Source organism: Oncorhynchus tshawytscha, linkage group LG33 (assembly GCF_018296145.1).
Source record: "Oncorhynchus tshawytscha isolate Ot180627B linkage group LG33, Otsh_v2.0, whole genome shotgun sequence".
Taxonomy (NCBI): Eukaryota; Metazoa; Chordata; class Actinopteri; order Salmoniformes; family Salmonidae; genus Oncorhynchus; species Oncorhynchus tshawytscha.
In genome coordinates, this window is record NC_056461.1 from 35,907,251 (window position 1) to 35,922,923 (window position 15,673).

General features: G+C 41.3%; 1 protein-coding gene across 12 annotated transcripts in view; it reads left to right on the plus strand.

Moving 5' to 3' along the window:
- The window catches only part of LOC112231334 (serine/threonine-protein kinase MARK2), a 26,399-nt gene continuing 10,726 nt past the window's right edge, over positions 1–15,673 (plus strand). For 5 of the 12 annotated variants that reach the window (XM_042311651.1, XM_042311656.1, XM_042311654.1 and 2 more), the window contains exons 1-10: positions 1,438–1,517; positions 12,477–12,650; positions 13,022–13,075; positions 13,457–13,505; positions 13,954–14,019; positions 14,232–14,302; positions 14,411–14,467; positions 14,640–14,876; positions 14,982–15,101; positions 15,246–15,384. In XM_042311651.1, the coding sequence (XP_042167585.1) occupies positions 1,458–1,517; positions 12,477–12,650; positions 13,022–13,075; positions 13,457–13,505; positions 13,954–14,019; positions 14,232–14,302; positions 14,411–14,467; positions 14,640–14,876; positions 14,982–15,101; positions 15,246–15,384 (1,027 nt within the window). In that variant the 5' untranslated portion in view covers positions 1,438–1,457. Of the gene's footprint in view, positions 23–163; positions 246–1,437; positions 1,518–12,214; positions 12,362–12,476; positions 12,651–13,021; positions 13,076–13,456; positions 13,506–13,953; positions 14,020–14,231; positions 14,303–14,410; positions 14,468–14,639; positions 14,877–14,981; positions 15,102–15,245; positions 15,385–15,673 lie in introns of those variants that run through there. The other 7 variants (XM_024398036.2, XM_042311660.1, XM_042311658.1 and 4 more) reach the window with 6 other exon arrangements.

Here is a 15,673-nt window from a genome sequence, read left to right on the forward strand (position 1 = left end):
CACACTGATGTGAAAAAAATTGGTAAGACAATGTCTTTTTTTTAATACAAGTAGTGAAAGAGGTGACAAAAGAAATGACTGAGGAAACGAGGAAAGGGTTTCACTTAAGACTATTGATATGAACCCCCTACTTCTAGTGTAGAAATAGATGAACATAAAACTTGTGGCTAGTCCAACATGAAGTCAAACCAGATCTGAAAGAATCATCGGATGAGTGTAAAAAATAAACTCCATCTAGCCATCTGGTAGGCTCCACCATATTGCTTACACCTATCTGATATTGCGGAAAATGTGTAGGCTAGCTATAGTATTTGATTTATTAACGCAGGATTGTTTGTTTTTAGGTGGCCGGCTGTAAAATAATCAGCGCAGACGCCGTCGAAACCTGGGCTAAACTCCAATTCTTGTCCGCCCGAGATTCGGCGACCCAGCAGCAATCATACTCAACTAGAGCGGGGGGGGGACAAACTCTGAATCAACTTGATTACTAGTCGCTGTATCTAGCTATTTTCATCTTGAAACATGCTAGTGTAGATAGCTAGCTTCAACCTATTTCACATTTTATTAGCAATGCTAAAGACGAACGGGAGAGCTAGAAAGCTTACATTAGTTGCTAGCTGGTCAGGAAAAACACAGGACGTTGCGCTGGTTGTTTTACTCGTTAAACTCGCGGATTCTTACCTGTGCAGTGAAGAGAAACTAGCCTACGCTAGCTAACATCAGCAAGCTGCATTGTCAACTATTATGTTTTCATTCGCATTACAGCTGAGGGTTGACTGTTTATTATAGTTCATGCTATGTAACTAGCGTTTGACTTTCCTTCATCCAAAGAGGACGTTCGGGTTGTTGCTATATATCGGCGTGGCCGAAAAAGTTTGCTAATCCCCGGACTAGATTTTACCGTATAACGTACTTGTAGGAACAAACCTCGCGTTGGGTAACGCTTTAACGTTAACTAACAGAGCCCTATAACTTGACAGCTCATCGTACCCACTGCACAGCTCAGTGTTATTGGCGAAGCACTTTTGTACATCCAGAGAGTGGAATAGGCGCACCAATGTAACGTTAACGTAGCTAGGTACTGTAGCTAGCTTGTGAATGCAGTGATAACGTTACTTTATTCAGATACGTGTGAATCGAAAACTTTGCTTTTAACTCTACTTACATATTATTGATAGGTAGCTATTTTTTTTTACTGACGATTAACTACTTCAGCTAGTAGGTTAGCTAGCTAGTTAGCTAGCTAGAACTTTAGCTTGCTAACTAGCTAGCTAGTTTACGCCTTCGACACGTAGCCAGCTAGCCGCCAGACAAGGGTACTTATGAGAAACGTTTTGATAAGTTAGCTAGCTAGCTAACGTTAGCTAAAGAAACAAGATAGCCCCCAAAAACAAACAGAGGACAGATGAACAACGAGTTTTGAGATTCTGTAAAGTTGTTACCCCCGGAAATATAAGATGTCAACCCGGACAGTAACCAGGACGGCATTATTAACAATTGAACATTCTTCAAACCAGGTAAGCCAACTGCAGAAGCTAGATGGCAGCTAATGTAATGGCGGTAGGCCAATTCAGAGATCCAGCTAGCCAATATATCCAACCTTAGCCAGAAATACTACAGCCAACTTATACTTCTTCGATGGGGTTTAACAGCGGTTGGCATCCAAACTATAGCCAACCTAAACCACCAAAAAAATATATATATTTTTCCTAGGCCCCAGCTATCTAATGTTATATTTATAGGTAGCTAATTACACGTTGTAGTTATGTGGATAGGAGGTCATGCAGTAGAATCTAAGGCTTTTTATAACTAGATAGCTAATTATGATCAGAGCCCTCTTAACTTTTAGGCATGTAACTTTGAGGGCTAGGACAAATTGTAACCATAGACACATTTTAGTTGCTGTGAGTTTTATGGAATTGGATAACACATCTCAGTAGGAAATGCCAATGATTTTCAAACTCACTTTTCCATGTCTTCTTCAAATCTTGTCATTTGTCAACAGGAGATAAAATGATGTAATCTCTAACATTTAATATATGTTATCTCAAATCTTAATGCTCTATTGCCCACATTGTTTGACTGACTGTCTTCAACAGAATATCCACTGTCAGTTCGAAATTGTAGGCCCAACTAGCTATTGCCACTTGTATGATGGGCATTCCATCATACAAATTGTCTGACGGCATTCCAAATATACTTTAGTAGGAATAGCTCACATCAGGTGTAAGTAGAGGACACCGGACTTCAGCGCATTTGAAGAGCCACTCAGTCCTGAACACATTTGCTTGCAGTGAAAACTGGTTCTCTAGTGAGATTAGTGTTTTAGTCATTTAATGAAATTCTGACAATTGTCTGTACAAATCACACATTGCTGATACTTATACATGGGTAGCAGAGATGCTGACGCATCCCATAGTGGTCATTGTGGTGAAAATTCCCTAACTTACACAGGCTACTAATTCCAAGGTATTGTTAGCCACTGAATTTGTCTGAAGCAAGGAGTTGGCACGGTTTAGCCATGCCCTGCCCAGCTTGTTTGACTACAGACTGCTGTTGATCTGGGCCCAGCTGGCGAATCTTAAGTTCTTCCTACCCCAGTTTCTCGGTTTGTTCAAACCAGCATTTCCAGTTGAGCTGGGTGTGTAGGAGTTGTGTGGAGGCTGAGGGGAGTGCTCCTTTTCTTAATTTTGTCCGTATTAGCATTATTTGTATGCACACGTTTCCCTGTGTGTGTTTCTCGTTCTGGATATGTCATTATCATGTTCATGATTGATCATCAATGAAAGATGAAGAGAATAGTTCTCCATTTGGTTGTAGGTTTTTACAAATTCAGTTCAATAGGCCTATGTGGTTTATGTAACAGTGGCTTTGTTTTTACCAGCCATTCCCCTAGTGATCTTGGTTTCTCTCTGGTCTTTGTCATGTCCTAACCACACTCTCATATACTTGTAGGTATTAATAGCTCACATAGGAGGGGGTGGGATGGTGTTGGATGAGGGTGGTGGGCTGATTTTTAAAAGCTTGTCAACACTGTTCCAGCTTTGTTGAAATGTAGATTCGGTTTCTTGTCTGAAAGGATTCATCAGTATTTCTTTTATTTCTCAGCTTTGTAGCTTGTGCTGTTGTCTGAGGAAAAAGTTGACAAGTTTTAGTTATGTAGCTAAGTATATATACGATTCCTTGTTAAAGGGATACTTTTGGGATTTTGGCAATGAAGCCCTTTATCTACTTCCCCACAGTCAGATGAACTTATGGATACAATTTTTATGTCTCTGCATCCTGTATAAAGGAAATTGGAGCTGGTTTTGTGAGCCAATGCTAACTAGCATTAGCGCAATGACTGGAAGTCTATGGGATCTACTAGCATGCTAGATGTTACCATACATTTCCAGTAATTGCACTAACGCTAGTTAGCATCATTCTTTAAAACTGCACGCAGAGATATACAAATGGTATCCACAAGTTCATTTGACTCTGGGGATGTAGATTAAAGGGCTTCATTGCCAAAATCCTGAAGTATCCCTTTTAATGTATTGTCCTAGAATTGACACAACCAGAGCCCCAGTGGGTAGAAAATTAACATTTCTTTCCCCCATAGTTCCACTATGCCATGCGTTTTGATTTCAGGATGTTTTTACTGTCATGTTCTTGAGTTAAATGCTTCTGACAGAAGTGTACAGTAGTAGAGTATGGAGAAGAAGAGGTGACTGGAGGGAGAGCTCAGTTGGTGTCTATTTGTGGTTCTTGCTGCCTCTACCCTGACTGGAAATAACCATGGTGTGATATTAATACCCAGATAACTGACAAGCTGGCTCACACACCTCCTTTATTTACCAGTTCTTCTCCCTCTCCCTGCCAGTCTTACTTTGTTTACCCTCTCTTCTTTCTTGGAGCAGGCAAGAAATAGTTTTCATTTTGAAGGGTAACATAACATTTGCTAAAACAATTCAGAATTTAAACCAGGATACAGCGTGGACACCCACTTTCTAATTATCTAGTAGGCTTATTAAAATAAAAAAATGATATGTTTACTTGTTTAGGCCTATATTTGTATTGTCGCATAAACCGGATAGTTGCTGTGAAATGTGTTATAGAACTATGGTTCCTGATGCTCTAAAAGTGTGTTTGTGTGTTTGTTTCACTGTGCATTGCTCAGTCTGAATTGAATGCTTTGCTCTAAGTATTTTGATGAGAGTGAGAGATGTGAGGGGACAGCCAGGCTGATGTGTGTTTCTGTGTATATGAGAAGGTTGGGGAGGCAGAGTAAGGGATAGGTTTAAAGTAACTGTCCGGTGTTAACAGATTTTTTTTGTTGGTGGAAATATGACCTATAATTAATTACAATATGAGCTAAATAGTTTTCATTCCAAAAAATGGTAAGTAGGCCAAGTATGTTAAACAGCTTTTCTGTGTTTGAATGGTATGGGTGTACCCCAAAAATAGGATGGTGTGGGCATATACTGGTCATAAAAAATATGAATGCGAGTATACTGTTGATTGGCCAGCTCATCCTCCTCAGGAGGATGACATCATCCGCTGAGGAAAGCAAGTATTTTTGAAACGGTCTGTTTGAGGTTTGGTTCTTGAAGTGTTTTCTTTTTTTTCCTCCAATTTTATGATTTGGACACATACAGTATAGGATGAGTCAACATTATCTGGGTACTTTAGGCAGTAGGTTGCCATGGAAACACTACCCACGGCACAACTACTTTGTCAGAGAAGCACTATTCCATCTGATCTTAGCAACACTAAAGCATTTTATCAACCTCTCATAGCAAACTTGCACATTTCTACAACTCATTTTATGTTCTCAATTGTTGAACGTAATGAAGTGTAAAAGAACATGAGTGCAGTTGTGGCAACAGGCCACGTTTTAGAGGGTCAAATTTTATGTCATGTGCCGAATACAACAGGTATTCTACCGTTAAGTGCTTACTTACAAGCTCTTAGGCACCAATGCAGAATTTTTTTTTAAGTAAGAAAATATTTGCTAAAAGGTAATAAGAAAAGTAACACAATAAAATAATAACCAGGCTATATACGGGTGGTACCGGTACCGAGTAAATGTGCAGGTGTACAGGTTAGTCGAGGTAATATGTACATGTAGGTAGGGTTAAAGGTGACTGCATAAACATAGATAATAAACAGTGAGTAGCAGCGGCATAAAAAGTTTTCCCTTTGTAATCTGTAATAGTTTGCAAGCCCTGGTATAACCGGTGAGCATCAGATCCGGTGTAGTAGGATTCAAGCTTAATTCTGTATTGACTTTTTGCCTGTTTGATGGTTCGTCGGAGGGCATGGTGGGATTTCTTATAAGCGTCCTGATTACTGTCCCACTCTTTGAAAGCAGCAGCTCTAGCCTTTAGCTCAGTGCGGATGTTGCCTGTAATCCATGGCTTCTGGTTGGGATATGTACTTATTGATGAAGCCGAATGGAGGGAGAGCTTTGTAATGGTCTCTGTGTGGAATAAAGGTGGTAGAGTTTATTATTTAAAAAAAAAAGTCTCTTCCCCTATCCCCTCTGGTTGCACATGTGGCATGCTGGTAGAATTCGTTAAAACGGATTTAAGTTTTCCTGCATTAAATTCCCCGGCAAATAGGAGCACTGCTTCTGAGCGAGCATTCTCTTGTTTGCTTATGACCTTATACAGCCTGTTGAGTGCGGTCTTAGTGATTGAATCGTACAGTCAACTCTATATGTAAAACGACTGCAAGGCTAAGGCGATACATGGGTTAATGATGGGTTAAGCTGGGCTATGGAGATTGGTTGCCAAGGGAGATGGGTAGAGCCAGTTCATGAGTCTATGATTTCACACAGATTGCATTGGAATTACTGATAGTTGGATTAATTCTGACGTACTTGTTTCGAGTTTGATTCTTTATTATTTGTGTACTTGTTTGACATTTTACTGCACTCTGTTACGAGCTAGTACCACGCATGCTGTAACATATGTGTACACGACCAACAAACTTTGATTTGATGTGTGGAGGGACCAGAGCAGACCCTTGTGTTCATCCTGTCAAGGTTTTCAGGTTAAATTCTGGTAGGAGTTACTACAGTACTAGTTACTGAGCACATTCATCTTGTTTGTCTGTGTGTGAGTAAGAGGGATAAGGAAGTGCATTAGGTGATTTGACACAAGGTAAAGGTTTTGGGTGGTTTTATAAAGGGTGTGGTACAAAGAGACTACTACACTGATTTGCTCATTTGTTGCGCAACTACAACCAACCTCAACACCAAGTTATACTTCCTGTTTTCTCTTTAGTCATTGGGAATCCTTGACCTTCCCTCTTTTTCTCTTATCTCTTTCCCTCTCTCATTTCATCCCCTTTTTCTTTTGATTCTAGGGCACAGCTGTCTGAGCATGTCAGCTCTTGTCCATCGGCTGCTCCCTCCCCTGCCTTTTCTTACCAGGGCTACTGCTCCTTCAGTCAGACAAACCCAGACATGTCTCATCTGCACTAGGAGCCTGACCTTGTCTTTGTCGGCCATTTCAGACTTTTTTTTTTTTGGGGGGGGGTGTGTAATTACAATATTTCCTCAAATTAACAAAACCTACTTTGTCTTCAGCATTGGGACGGACAGGTGTTTTCTGGTTCTCTGGAGAGCCTGGCTGTGCGTGCTGCATGTGTCTGTGTCCTATTTTAGCCTGAGACCTCATGGCCCCCTGTGTCCCTGTTCTTGGTCATCTATCCAAGCCATCAACTCAACACCCCTTTATGCATTGAAGTCTGTAACGAGGGGGACACAGACCTGTATTGTTGTGAATCGTTTTTAGATACCACTACACTGTTGGAGCTAGGAACACAAGCATTTCACTACATCTGCTAAATATGTGTATGTGACTAATAAAATTTGATTTGACATTTTTAACTCTGAACTCTGTCTACACCTTCGTCATAGAGCATGGCTGACATCTTTCTTTATAGAGGAAGTGACAATGTTCTGAAACCTACTGAATGGTAGCAGGCTGGTCAGTGCTAATGCTACTGTCAACCATGGAGTACACAAGTCCCACTGCAAGCATTAATGTAGAGTAGAAGGTAAACTTTTTTTTGCCTATGTGGATGTTTTTTTCCATGTGTGGATGATTCTTTTGACAGAATTTGTAGCCTGACAGATCAGGGTGAATCTGAACTTTTGTCCACACCAGTGTCGTAGAGCATGGCTGAAGTGTCTCTTCATAGAGGAACTGACAAGGTTCCTAAAGCTGAATTGGAGCTGGGTCATTCATTTCAGCAAGCCATGACACCCACCATCTCAGATAGTTCTGAAATTGTTTCTGTAGTTAGAAACATAAGATAAGCATTCCGAAAGCAGTATTTTGTTGAAATATAATTTGATCTGAGAAATTAAGGTAATTGATTGACCCAAATTGGCCATTTTAATTTATAGGATTCATATAATATCCAATAATTATCGTAGCCTACCTAACATTCCATTTGGAACAAACAGTTTTTCAAACAATGAGTAAGACATGAGGAATCCACAGACCCCTCACACCACATGCCAATCCCCCCCCAACAATGAGTATATAGTAACAGTCATCTATGTTTGGCAAGTATTGTTTCTTCATCTTATCTAATAGTTTTTTTTTTTCATTGAAGTTGGGGTTAGGCCCCATCCTGATATTAGCAGGTTCTGTCCACTAGATGGTGGTGTTCCTGCTATAAGGTGATTCTTTTTAAGAACCCTGCCCATTGTTAAAGGGATAGTACACCCAAATTACCACATTTACATATTGGTTTCTTACCCTGTAAGCAGTTTATGGACCAGGTATGACAGCAGCCCATGTTTTGTTTACCTAGCCACTGTTTGGATAATTTGGGCATGAAGTGTGAAAATGCAAATATTGGTACCATTGACTTGCATTGTATACTTGACAAGCATGTTAAAAAGTTAGCATTTGAAACAGTAGCCAAGTAAACAAAACCAAAGCATTGGTTGCTGTCATTCCAGAGGGCATGGTTTCCATTAGCCGGTAGTAGCCAGCTTTTGTCCGGAACAAGTAGTTAATGTAGCGCCAGAACTGCTGTTACAGCTCATCACACAGCGCGTTCGTTGCAGCTGGAGTGAAACGTGCTTTTATAAGCCCAATCATTGTGCAACATTTTAAATGCAATTGCGTGTTAAACAGTTTTGATGGCCAAGATTAAGATTAGCTGTTATTTTTGTTCTCAACCTTTAAAGTACGCTTCCCATTTGCAATTCAAGTGCATAGGTAAGTAGGCAGGCTTCAGTGTGTCTCACACCACTTTGCAATGAGCTGGAGTCAGTATGCATTTTGAAAATGTGTACTTAATTGTTTCAAACTTGAACGTTTTACTTCATATTGAGGTATGTCTTCACCTGCTTCAAAGTGGCTTAGTCATAATCCAACCAAACGTGCAGACAATTTTTTTTTTTTAAAGTCTTCCATATGCCATTGAAACCAGTAGCCTATTTCTGTCATTCTATTGGTTTTCAAATCAACTGTCTTTCATAGCCAAAAGCACAATCCTAATCATATTAGCAACCAATGTTAATCGTTGCATCTTTAGATCTCCTCTCTTTCTCAATTTCTAATGGATATTTTCATCTCTTATGAACCCACTCGCACGTGTGGTGCGCTTTTGACAAGTGTTTTCCCATTAATTGCATTATGGAATGAACATTTGTGTGTAGCTTACTGCGTTGTGTTCCATGTTGTGTTTTTAATGTGAAGAAATCTTAACTTTTTAAGCTAAACATTGTGGTTTGTTTTTTTGGATGTAGCCTAGGCCAACTGGTTGAATGAATTTGGGCTCTATCATTCCACAGCTGTCCCAGAGTCTGTTTGGAATGGGTGACTTTATATCTCGCTCAGAACGACAAGCTGACTGATGGAATAGGTAAACTTTTCTACTATGAGGGATAGTAGATTAATTTAGGCTAGCGATTTTGCTGTTTGGTACTCGTCCTGTTGGCTGAGAAACTAAATGTGGACAGTTATTATAACATCTTTAAATTACCATTTGGAATTCGGTAAGGACACACGCCATTGCATGTTTTGTTAAGACTAATGACCGTAATCTAAATGTGATTTCTGTCATTCTGAGCACTGGGTGGAATCCCTGATCAGGTTACGTACCCAATGCATATGGGTAAACGTAAAAGGCCTGCTGGTCAAATGTCCGGCACCGCATTTTCGTAACGGAGTCCCTGCCAGAGGGGTATCCTATGAATCAAGCTAGATCGACTCTGGGTTTTCTAAAGCTAACCAGCTTTAGTTAGCTTCACATTTCAGAAAAGTTAGCTTGCTAATTCAGCAGGCTATGGTGTGAAATAGGCTTTTCAAAGTGCAGTGTTTATTTTATTACTTGTCGTTAATGCTGACACTGGTGTGCTTATCAATGCACAACCACAAGCACCTTTTTCCCAACTCCTATTGATAAAATAATTTAAGTCATACAAAAGTGTCACTGTGTGTGAATTTTAATGCATTCTGTCATTACTAAATGTGTAATGTAATTTTTTAACACACAACCAAATTCATCAATAAAATATTTAATCAGCCTTCCTCAAATGAAGAGGATGATGACGCAGTATTTGCAAGGGGGTGGGGGGGGGAGATCTGATTTAATTGGTCCTGAACTTGTGGCTCTCATTTCATTTCGGGTAAGTGGAGTTAACTGTGAGTTAGCCTTCCCTGGAGCAGGGTAGCTCTGAAGGATTCGTTGCCATAGAAATTTACCTGGCTGAAAGGTGAGCAACTTTCGAATGACCGGATATCCCAAGTCGAACTCAGTTGACCAAAGTTATCTAGTTAACTCCTCAAAACTGCTTCGTAGGATACCCCTCTGGTCCATAGACAGCTTACAGGATTTTAAGAAAAGTAATTTGGGTGAACAATCCCTTTAACAATGAAGGTGGGAGATTCTTAAAAATATGAACTAATAGCAGGAACTGCACTATATATTTGTCAGAACTTGGTAATATCAGGATGTACAATGACTTTCTCTGAACAGAAAAAAATCACAAATCACTGAGAATACATTACATAGGATGAAGAAACACAGCTCTATACTAGTCAAACAGAGAACCGATACTATAAACTCATTGTTGGGGTGGGATTGGCATGGGGGACCGTGGGTGGCTTTTGGATATTTATTTGGGTTCCTCATGTCTAACTCATTGTTAGAAAAAAAGTTTGGTCCAAATTGGATTTTGGGCATTATATTTATTCAATATTACAAGAATCCTATAAATTAAAATAGCTGATTGGGGTGTATTCAATTACGTAAATTAATTAGATTTAAATTATATTATATTTCAACAAAATTATGTTGCAGGAATGCTAATCTTATCTCTTTCTAATAGAAACAATTTGAGGACACAGATGGTATGTGTCAATACTCTTGTGCTTTTTGAGGTGGAACGACCCAGCTCTCTGGTCAGTACTTATACTACTGTTAGCACTTGATGGAGTCCAAGTCCCAATTCAAGCATAAAAATAACAGGTCAACTACATTTGCATGTGTAGATGTTTTGTGCATATTGTTGAATGAGTCTTTTGACAGAATGGTAGCCCACTGATCAGTTAGGTTTTGCTCTCATGCTACCGGCTCTGTAGAGACATGAATTTCAAATGTGCCATCTTCAAGTGTTTGTGGTTCTTGTCATGCCCCTCTCTCCACCTGAGGCTGATCATGATCTGAACAGAGAGACATGGGGCTATAATGTATATGTGATGAGACCCTCCAGTCTCTCAGGCTCCTCCTGGCTGCTCTCTCCTCAGCCTGTCTCTGTCTCTCGCTGTCAGTCAGCCCTGGAGCTGAGCTTCCCATGACTGACGGTATGTCTGCATTGCTCTCTGTCTGGTCTTGTCTGTATGATATGTTGTATTTGTGAACGTCTTTTTATTTATGCATGTTTGTTTGATCTTTGTCAATGTGCCTGTTTTTGAATGTGCTTCTATCTGTGTCCCAGTGTGTGCCAACCTCGGTGAGTGTGATTGAAGTACTGGCTACTGTGCTGAAGGTCAAAGCTGTGTTTGAGGACTGCAGACTGCATTACTGACATGCTCTCTGCAGAGCTCCTTTGCAGATCAGCTGGGTGCAAGACACCTCTTTGACATAAACATTGTACAGTAGACACTTGGTCCCTGTCCCTTACACAACAAGCCCACTGATGGCTAAACCATGTCTGCCAGTGCCAAGACAAATACAAAATGAAAACGAGGTCACCACACTGCCAGTTGTATGGTAGTCTGGTTTACCCTGTTCTGCTCTGTATGTAGCCATTGAGGTGATGAGGCACTTCCTCATGCGTTTTTATGCCAGAGTCTGCTTTTGTGTGTGTGTGTGTGTGTGTGTGGGAGGGAGCGTTTAGGTGACAGATGTCTCCTGGCTCGTTAGGCTCTGCTGGTTCTACCGGCAGACTTTCAACAAGCTTCTGCTTTATCCCTCTATGAAAACTGGCTGGGGAGGGCCACGACACAGAGACACACAGGCGTTACATAATATAACATTTACAAAGCCTGCACATCTTTTAATTGCGGATATTGGTGCATTTTGTTTTCCATATATAATTATTTTTATGTGGAGTGCTGTTTTCTTTCTTACAGGGAGGTAAGAGCATGGCTTGTTAGGAAATGTGACGTACTGTATTTGTCTCATGGTCCCTCCCCTGCTTTTTGCTTTCTCTTGGAATATGACCACTAGAGAGGAGCAGAACTGGACTTCTGTTTGTCAACTGTCAATTTATTAATAATCCTGTGGTCTTAAGAAGAATCTGTCCTATTTTCTAATTGTAAAATTGCAGAATAGTTGGGACGCCTCTGGCCCAGACTTGAACATGGAAATTAAGGTCCATGTGGAACGAACCACACACAACATAGAACTGTGCCATGTCAACAATAGCTTTTCTGTCCTCTTACATATGCTCACAAAGTAACAATCTTATCATACATGTCAGTCATACAGAGGGGGAGGGAGTGCGCAAATGGGGTACAATTCAGTGTTTGTGACTGCAGAGACATGTAAACCCCCCGGTCACTTTCTCTTCCTTGTTTTCCGGGGCTCCCACACTCTGAACTACCCCTTTTGCCCACATGCATATGGTACCCTTCACCTTTTCCCCCCTACTCTCCTTTACTCCCTCAATCAGCCCCCACCCTCTTCCTTCTGTTCCGTCTGCTCTTTCATCTTCTTGTGAGTCATTCGTCATTCCCTCTTCACACTTTCTCTGCCTCTTGTCAGTGTGGATTTGAGCTGCTAGCAGAGACCAATACCCTCAGTGTCAGGAAAAGCCTCATTAGCGAGGAGCTGGAGTGACTGTAGATTGACAGATCAACATTATTGGCCAGTATCAAGTTATGCTCACAGTTGTGTTTCTGAGGTATCCTTTATGTCCAAAGCTCTTTCGCCTTTAATGGGATTCTGAAAAACATTGTCTGGATTTGTGAGTGAGGTGTTGCGTATGCCTAAGAGAATGCTTTGTTCCCCTCTTTCAGTCTCCCTCTGAGTCCAAGGCAGGCGGGCGTGCCAATATGCCGCGGTGCCGGAATTCTGTCCCCACGACGGCAGACGAGCAGCCACACATTGGCAACTACCGACTGCTAAAGACCATTGGCAAGGGCAACTTTGCCAAGGTCAAACTGGCCCGGCATGTCCTCACAGGGAAAGAGGTGAGGACAAACCATGAGATCAAAACAAGTCCAAGCACTGGATTTACTGACTGTGATGTTTGATCCTTTGTTGGATGTGGTTTTATCATTGTGTGTTGGCAGTGCAGGATCTTACTTCACTTGACCCATATCCCTAACATTCTGATCTCTTGAGTATGGATCAGTGGATTGTGAACATGTAACTGCCAGTTCTTTAATATGCTAATAACGTGCCATGTGATGTGGATGCTGTGAGTGGGGCAGCACATGGATAAACAAAACGGAGTGCATTAGAGTGGGGGAAAGTCTTCATCCAGCTCTTTCCACTGATGGGTGGTTCATCCTAAGTCTGCGGTTCTACTCATGTCTAACATGGTTTTTTCCCCCTAAAGGTGGCTGTGAAAATCATTGACAAAACTCAACTTAACTCTTCCAGTCTCCAAAAGGTGAGTGCAAGTAGATGCTGTGTGTAATGTCATGTGGTTGTTTTGATTTGTGTTCGGATAGTGTGTTTTTATTTCTTAAATAGAAAAAATAATGCTGAAATCAATGAAGATGGCAGTTGCTTCCGAAGGGCTTAGGGCAGGATATGGAGCTAATTACAGGAAATTAGACCCAAGTACTTCCTGTGGTGATTGTTTGGGTGTGGTGCCAGTACTGTCCTCAGTATATGCATGAAGACTCCCACACAGTGCGCATAGATATAGTTTTGGAGTATACGAGTAAAAATTATATAGAATAAACTGACTTTGTTTGATATAAACTGTTTTGATATAAACTGATTGATCCTCTGTTAATGGCTTGTCTATTTCTTCTCCGGTCCATAGCTGTTTCGTGAAGTGAGGATCATGAAGTTGCTGAATCATCCAAATATCGGTGAGCTTTGTGCTGCCCTCTCTTTTTAAGATTCTCATCAATCCCCAACCAAATGACAGAAACATGTTTGTGTTCTGCCTGCTTATTCTTGTGCAGATGCCTTTCTGAGAATATTGAGCATATACTAAGAAATTGACAGCTATGTTGTGATGGGTGTTGTCTAGGGCTGGGCGGTGTACCGTATTTTAACAATATTGATGCACGGACCGGTTTGGGTTTTTACTTGACCTTCTATAACGTTATTTGAATGTTTGTTAAATGTGGTATGTTGTGTGTAACTTCCATTTTTATAGTTTACTTCACTACTTGAGTCATCACTCTCCCCCTCTCTCTCCATAAAAAAATACTGTCCATTTTTTAACAAATACCATGATATGATATTTTGGCCATATCGTCCACCCTTAGTGTTGTCTTGATTGGATTGAACTTTCCTCTCTTTTCTCTGTAGTTAAGTTATTTGAAGTTATTGAGACTGAGAAGACACTGTACTTGATCATGGAGTATGCCAGTGGAGGTGAGTAAAGGCACAAGACACTCCTTTCAACACACCACTCAATCTGAAATTCTGTTCTCAGCCTCTGTAATAACATCAATGCTAAGTCCCAGTTCTGTCTCACTCTATTCACATGCACTCTGTTCCACACTTGTCCTTTCATCCTCTTTTGTGTCTCCACTGCTTTTTTGTTCCTTCAACACTCCCCAAAGTTCTGTCTCTATCCCCCCCAGGTGAGGTGTTTGATTACCTTGTTGCTCACGGGAGAATGAAGGAGAAAGAGGCCAGAGCCAAATTTAGACAGGTGAGACCCTTTTGTCTGCTGGTTTCTTTTCTGTTTTTGACAATGTTATTGACAATACTGTTTAAAAGGGAATTGTCATCCTAGCTGTTGCTCCTTCTCTTGCTACAGATAGTTTCAGCGGTACAGTACTGCCACCAGAAGTGCATTGTACACAGAGACCTAAAGGTGAGGATAGACAAGAAATGTGGCAGGTGTTTTTGTGTGCAGATGGAGAGATTTATGGATCCAATTCAAAGTGACAGATCAAGATCATTACATTATGAGGTATGATGTTGGATACGTTTTTAAAAGAATGTTACAGAAGCTTGTATCAATAATTAACACACTCTTTCTCCAGGCAGAGAACCTACTCCTAGATGCTGACATGAACATCAAGATCGCAGACTTTGGTTTCAGCAATGAGTTCACCATGGGGAACAAGCTGGACACGTTCTGTGGCTCCCCACCCTACGCCGCCCCGGAGCTGTTCCAGGGGAAGAAGTATGACGGGCCCGAGGTGGACGTCTGGAGCCTGGGGGTCATCCTCTACACCTTGGTCAGCGGCTCTCTGCCCTTCGACGGGCAGAACCTCAAGGTGAGCAGGGAACTGTGAAAGAGGAGAGGATACATGGAAAACAAGTAATGTTCTTGAATACCTAGCTACCTGTATCCTTGTCTTTTGTGCTTGTCTTCTCTTTAGGAGCTGCGTGAACGGGTTTTGCGGGGGAAGTATAGGATTCCCTTCTACATGTCCACAGACTGCGAGAACCTGCTCAAGAAGTTCCTCATTCTCAACCCAACCAAGAGGGGCAGCCTGGAGGTTAATAGTACCTCATCTAGTCACTGCTATTTCCTCCACTGCATACATAGTGTAGATGACTATAACGCTACTGTTAGTGCTTTGTTTCCCATCTTCCATCAACCCTACATCTCTGTCCTCCCTCTTCTCTCTGCTTGTGTCCAGCAGCAGATCATGAAGGACCGCTGGATGAATGTAGGCCATGAGGAGGAGGAGCTGAAGCCCTTCATCGAGCCCCAGCCAGACTACAAGGACCCCAAGAGGACAGGTCAGAACCCCGACCGAGCGGGGGGGTGGAAGAGAGGTGGGGCAGGTGTCTGATGGATGAGCTGGTTGCAGCAGATGGGTTACTGGGGTGGGGTTTAGAGGTCACACTAATTGGCAGAGGGCTCCTCTATCTGAAGGTGCAGAATCTTTTCAGTCTTATTTTACGTGCTGTCTTAAGCTGAAATTACACAGAGACAGCGTGCGAGAGTAGTGAATGGTCGATTCACATATACTGCGTAGCGTATGCTGACATAATTGTCATGTAAATCCGAAAAAAAAGGTGTGTATATATATTTATATTTATTTATATATATTTATATATTTAT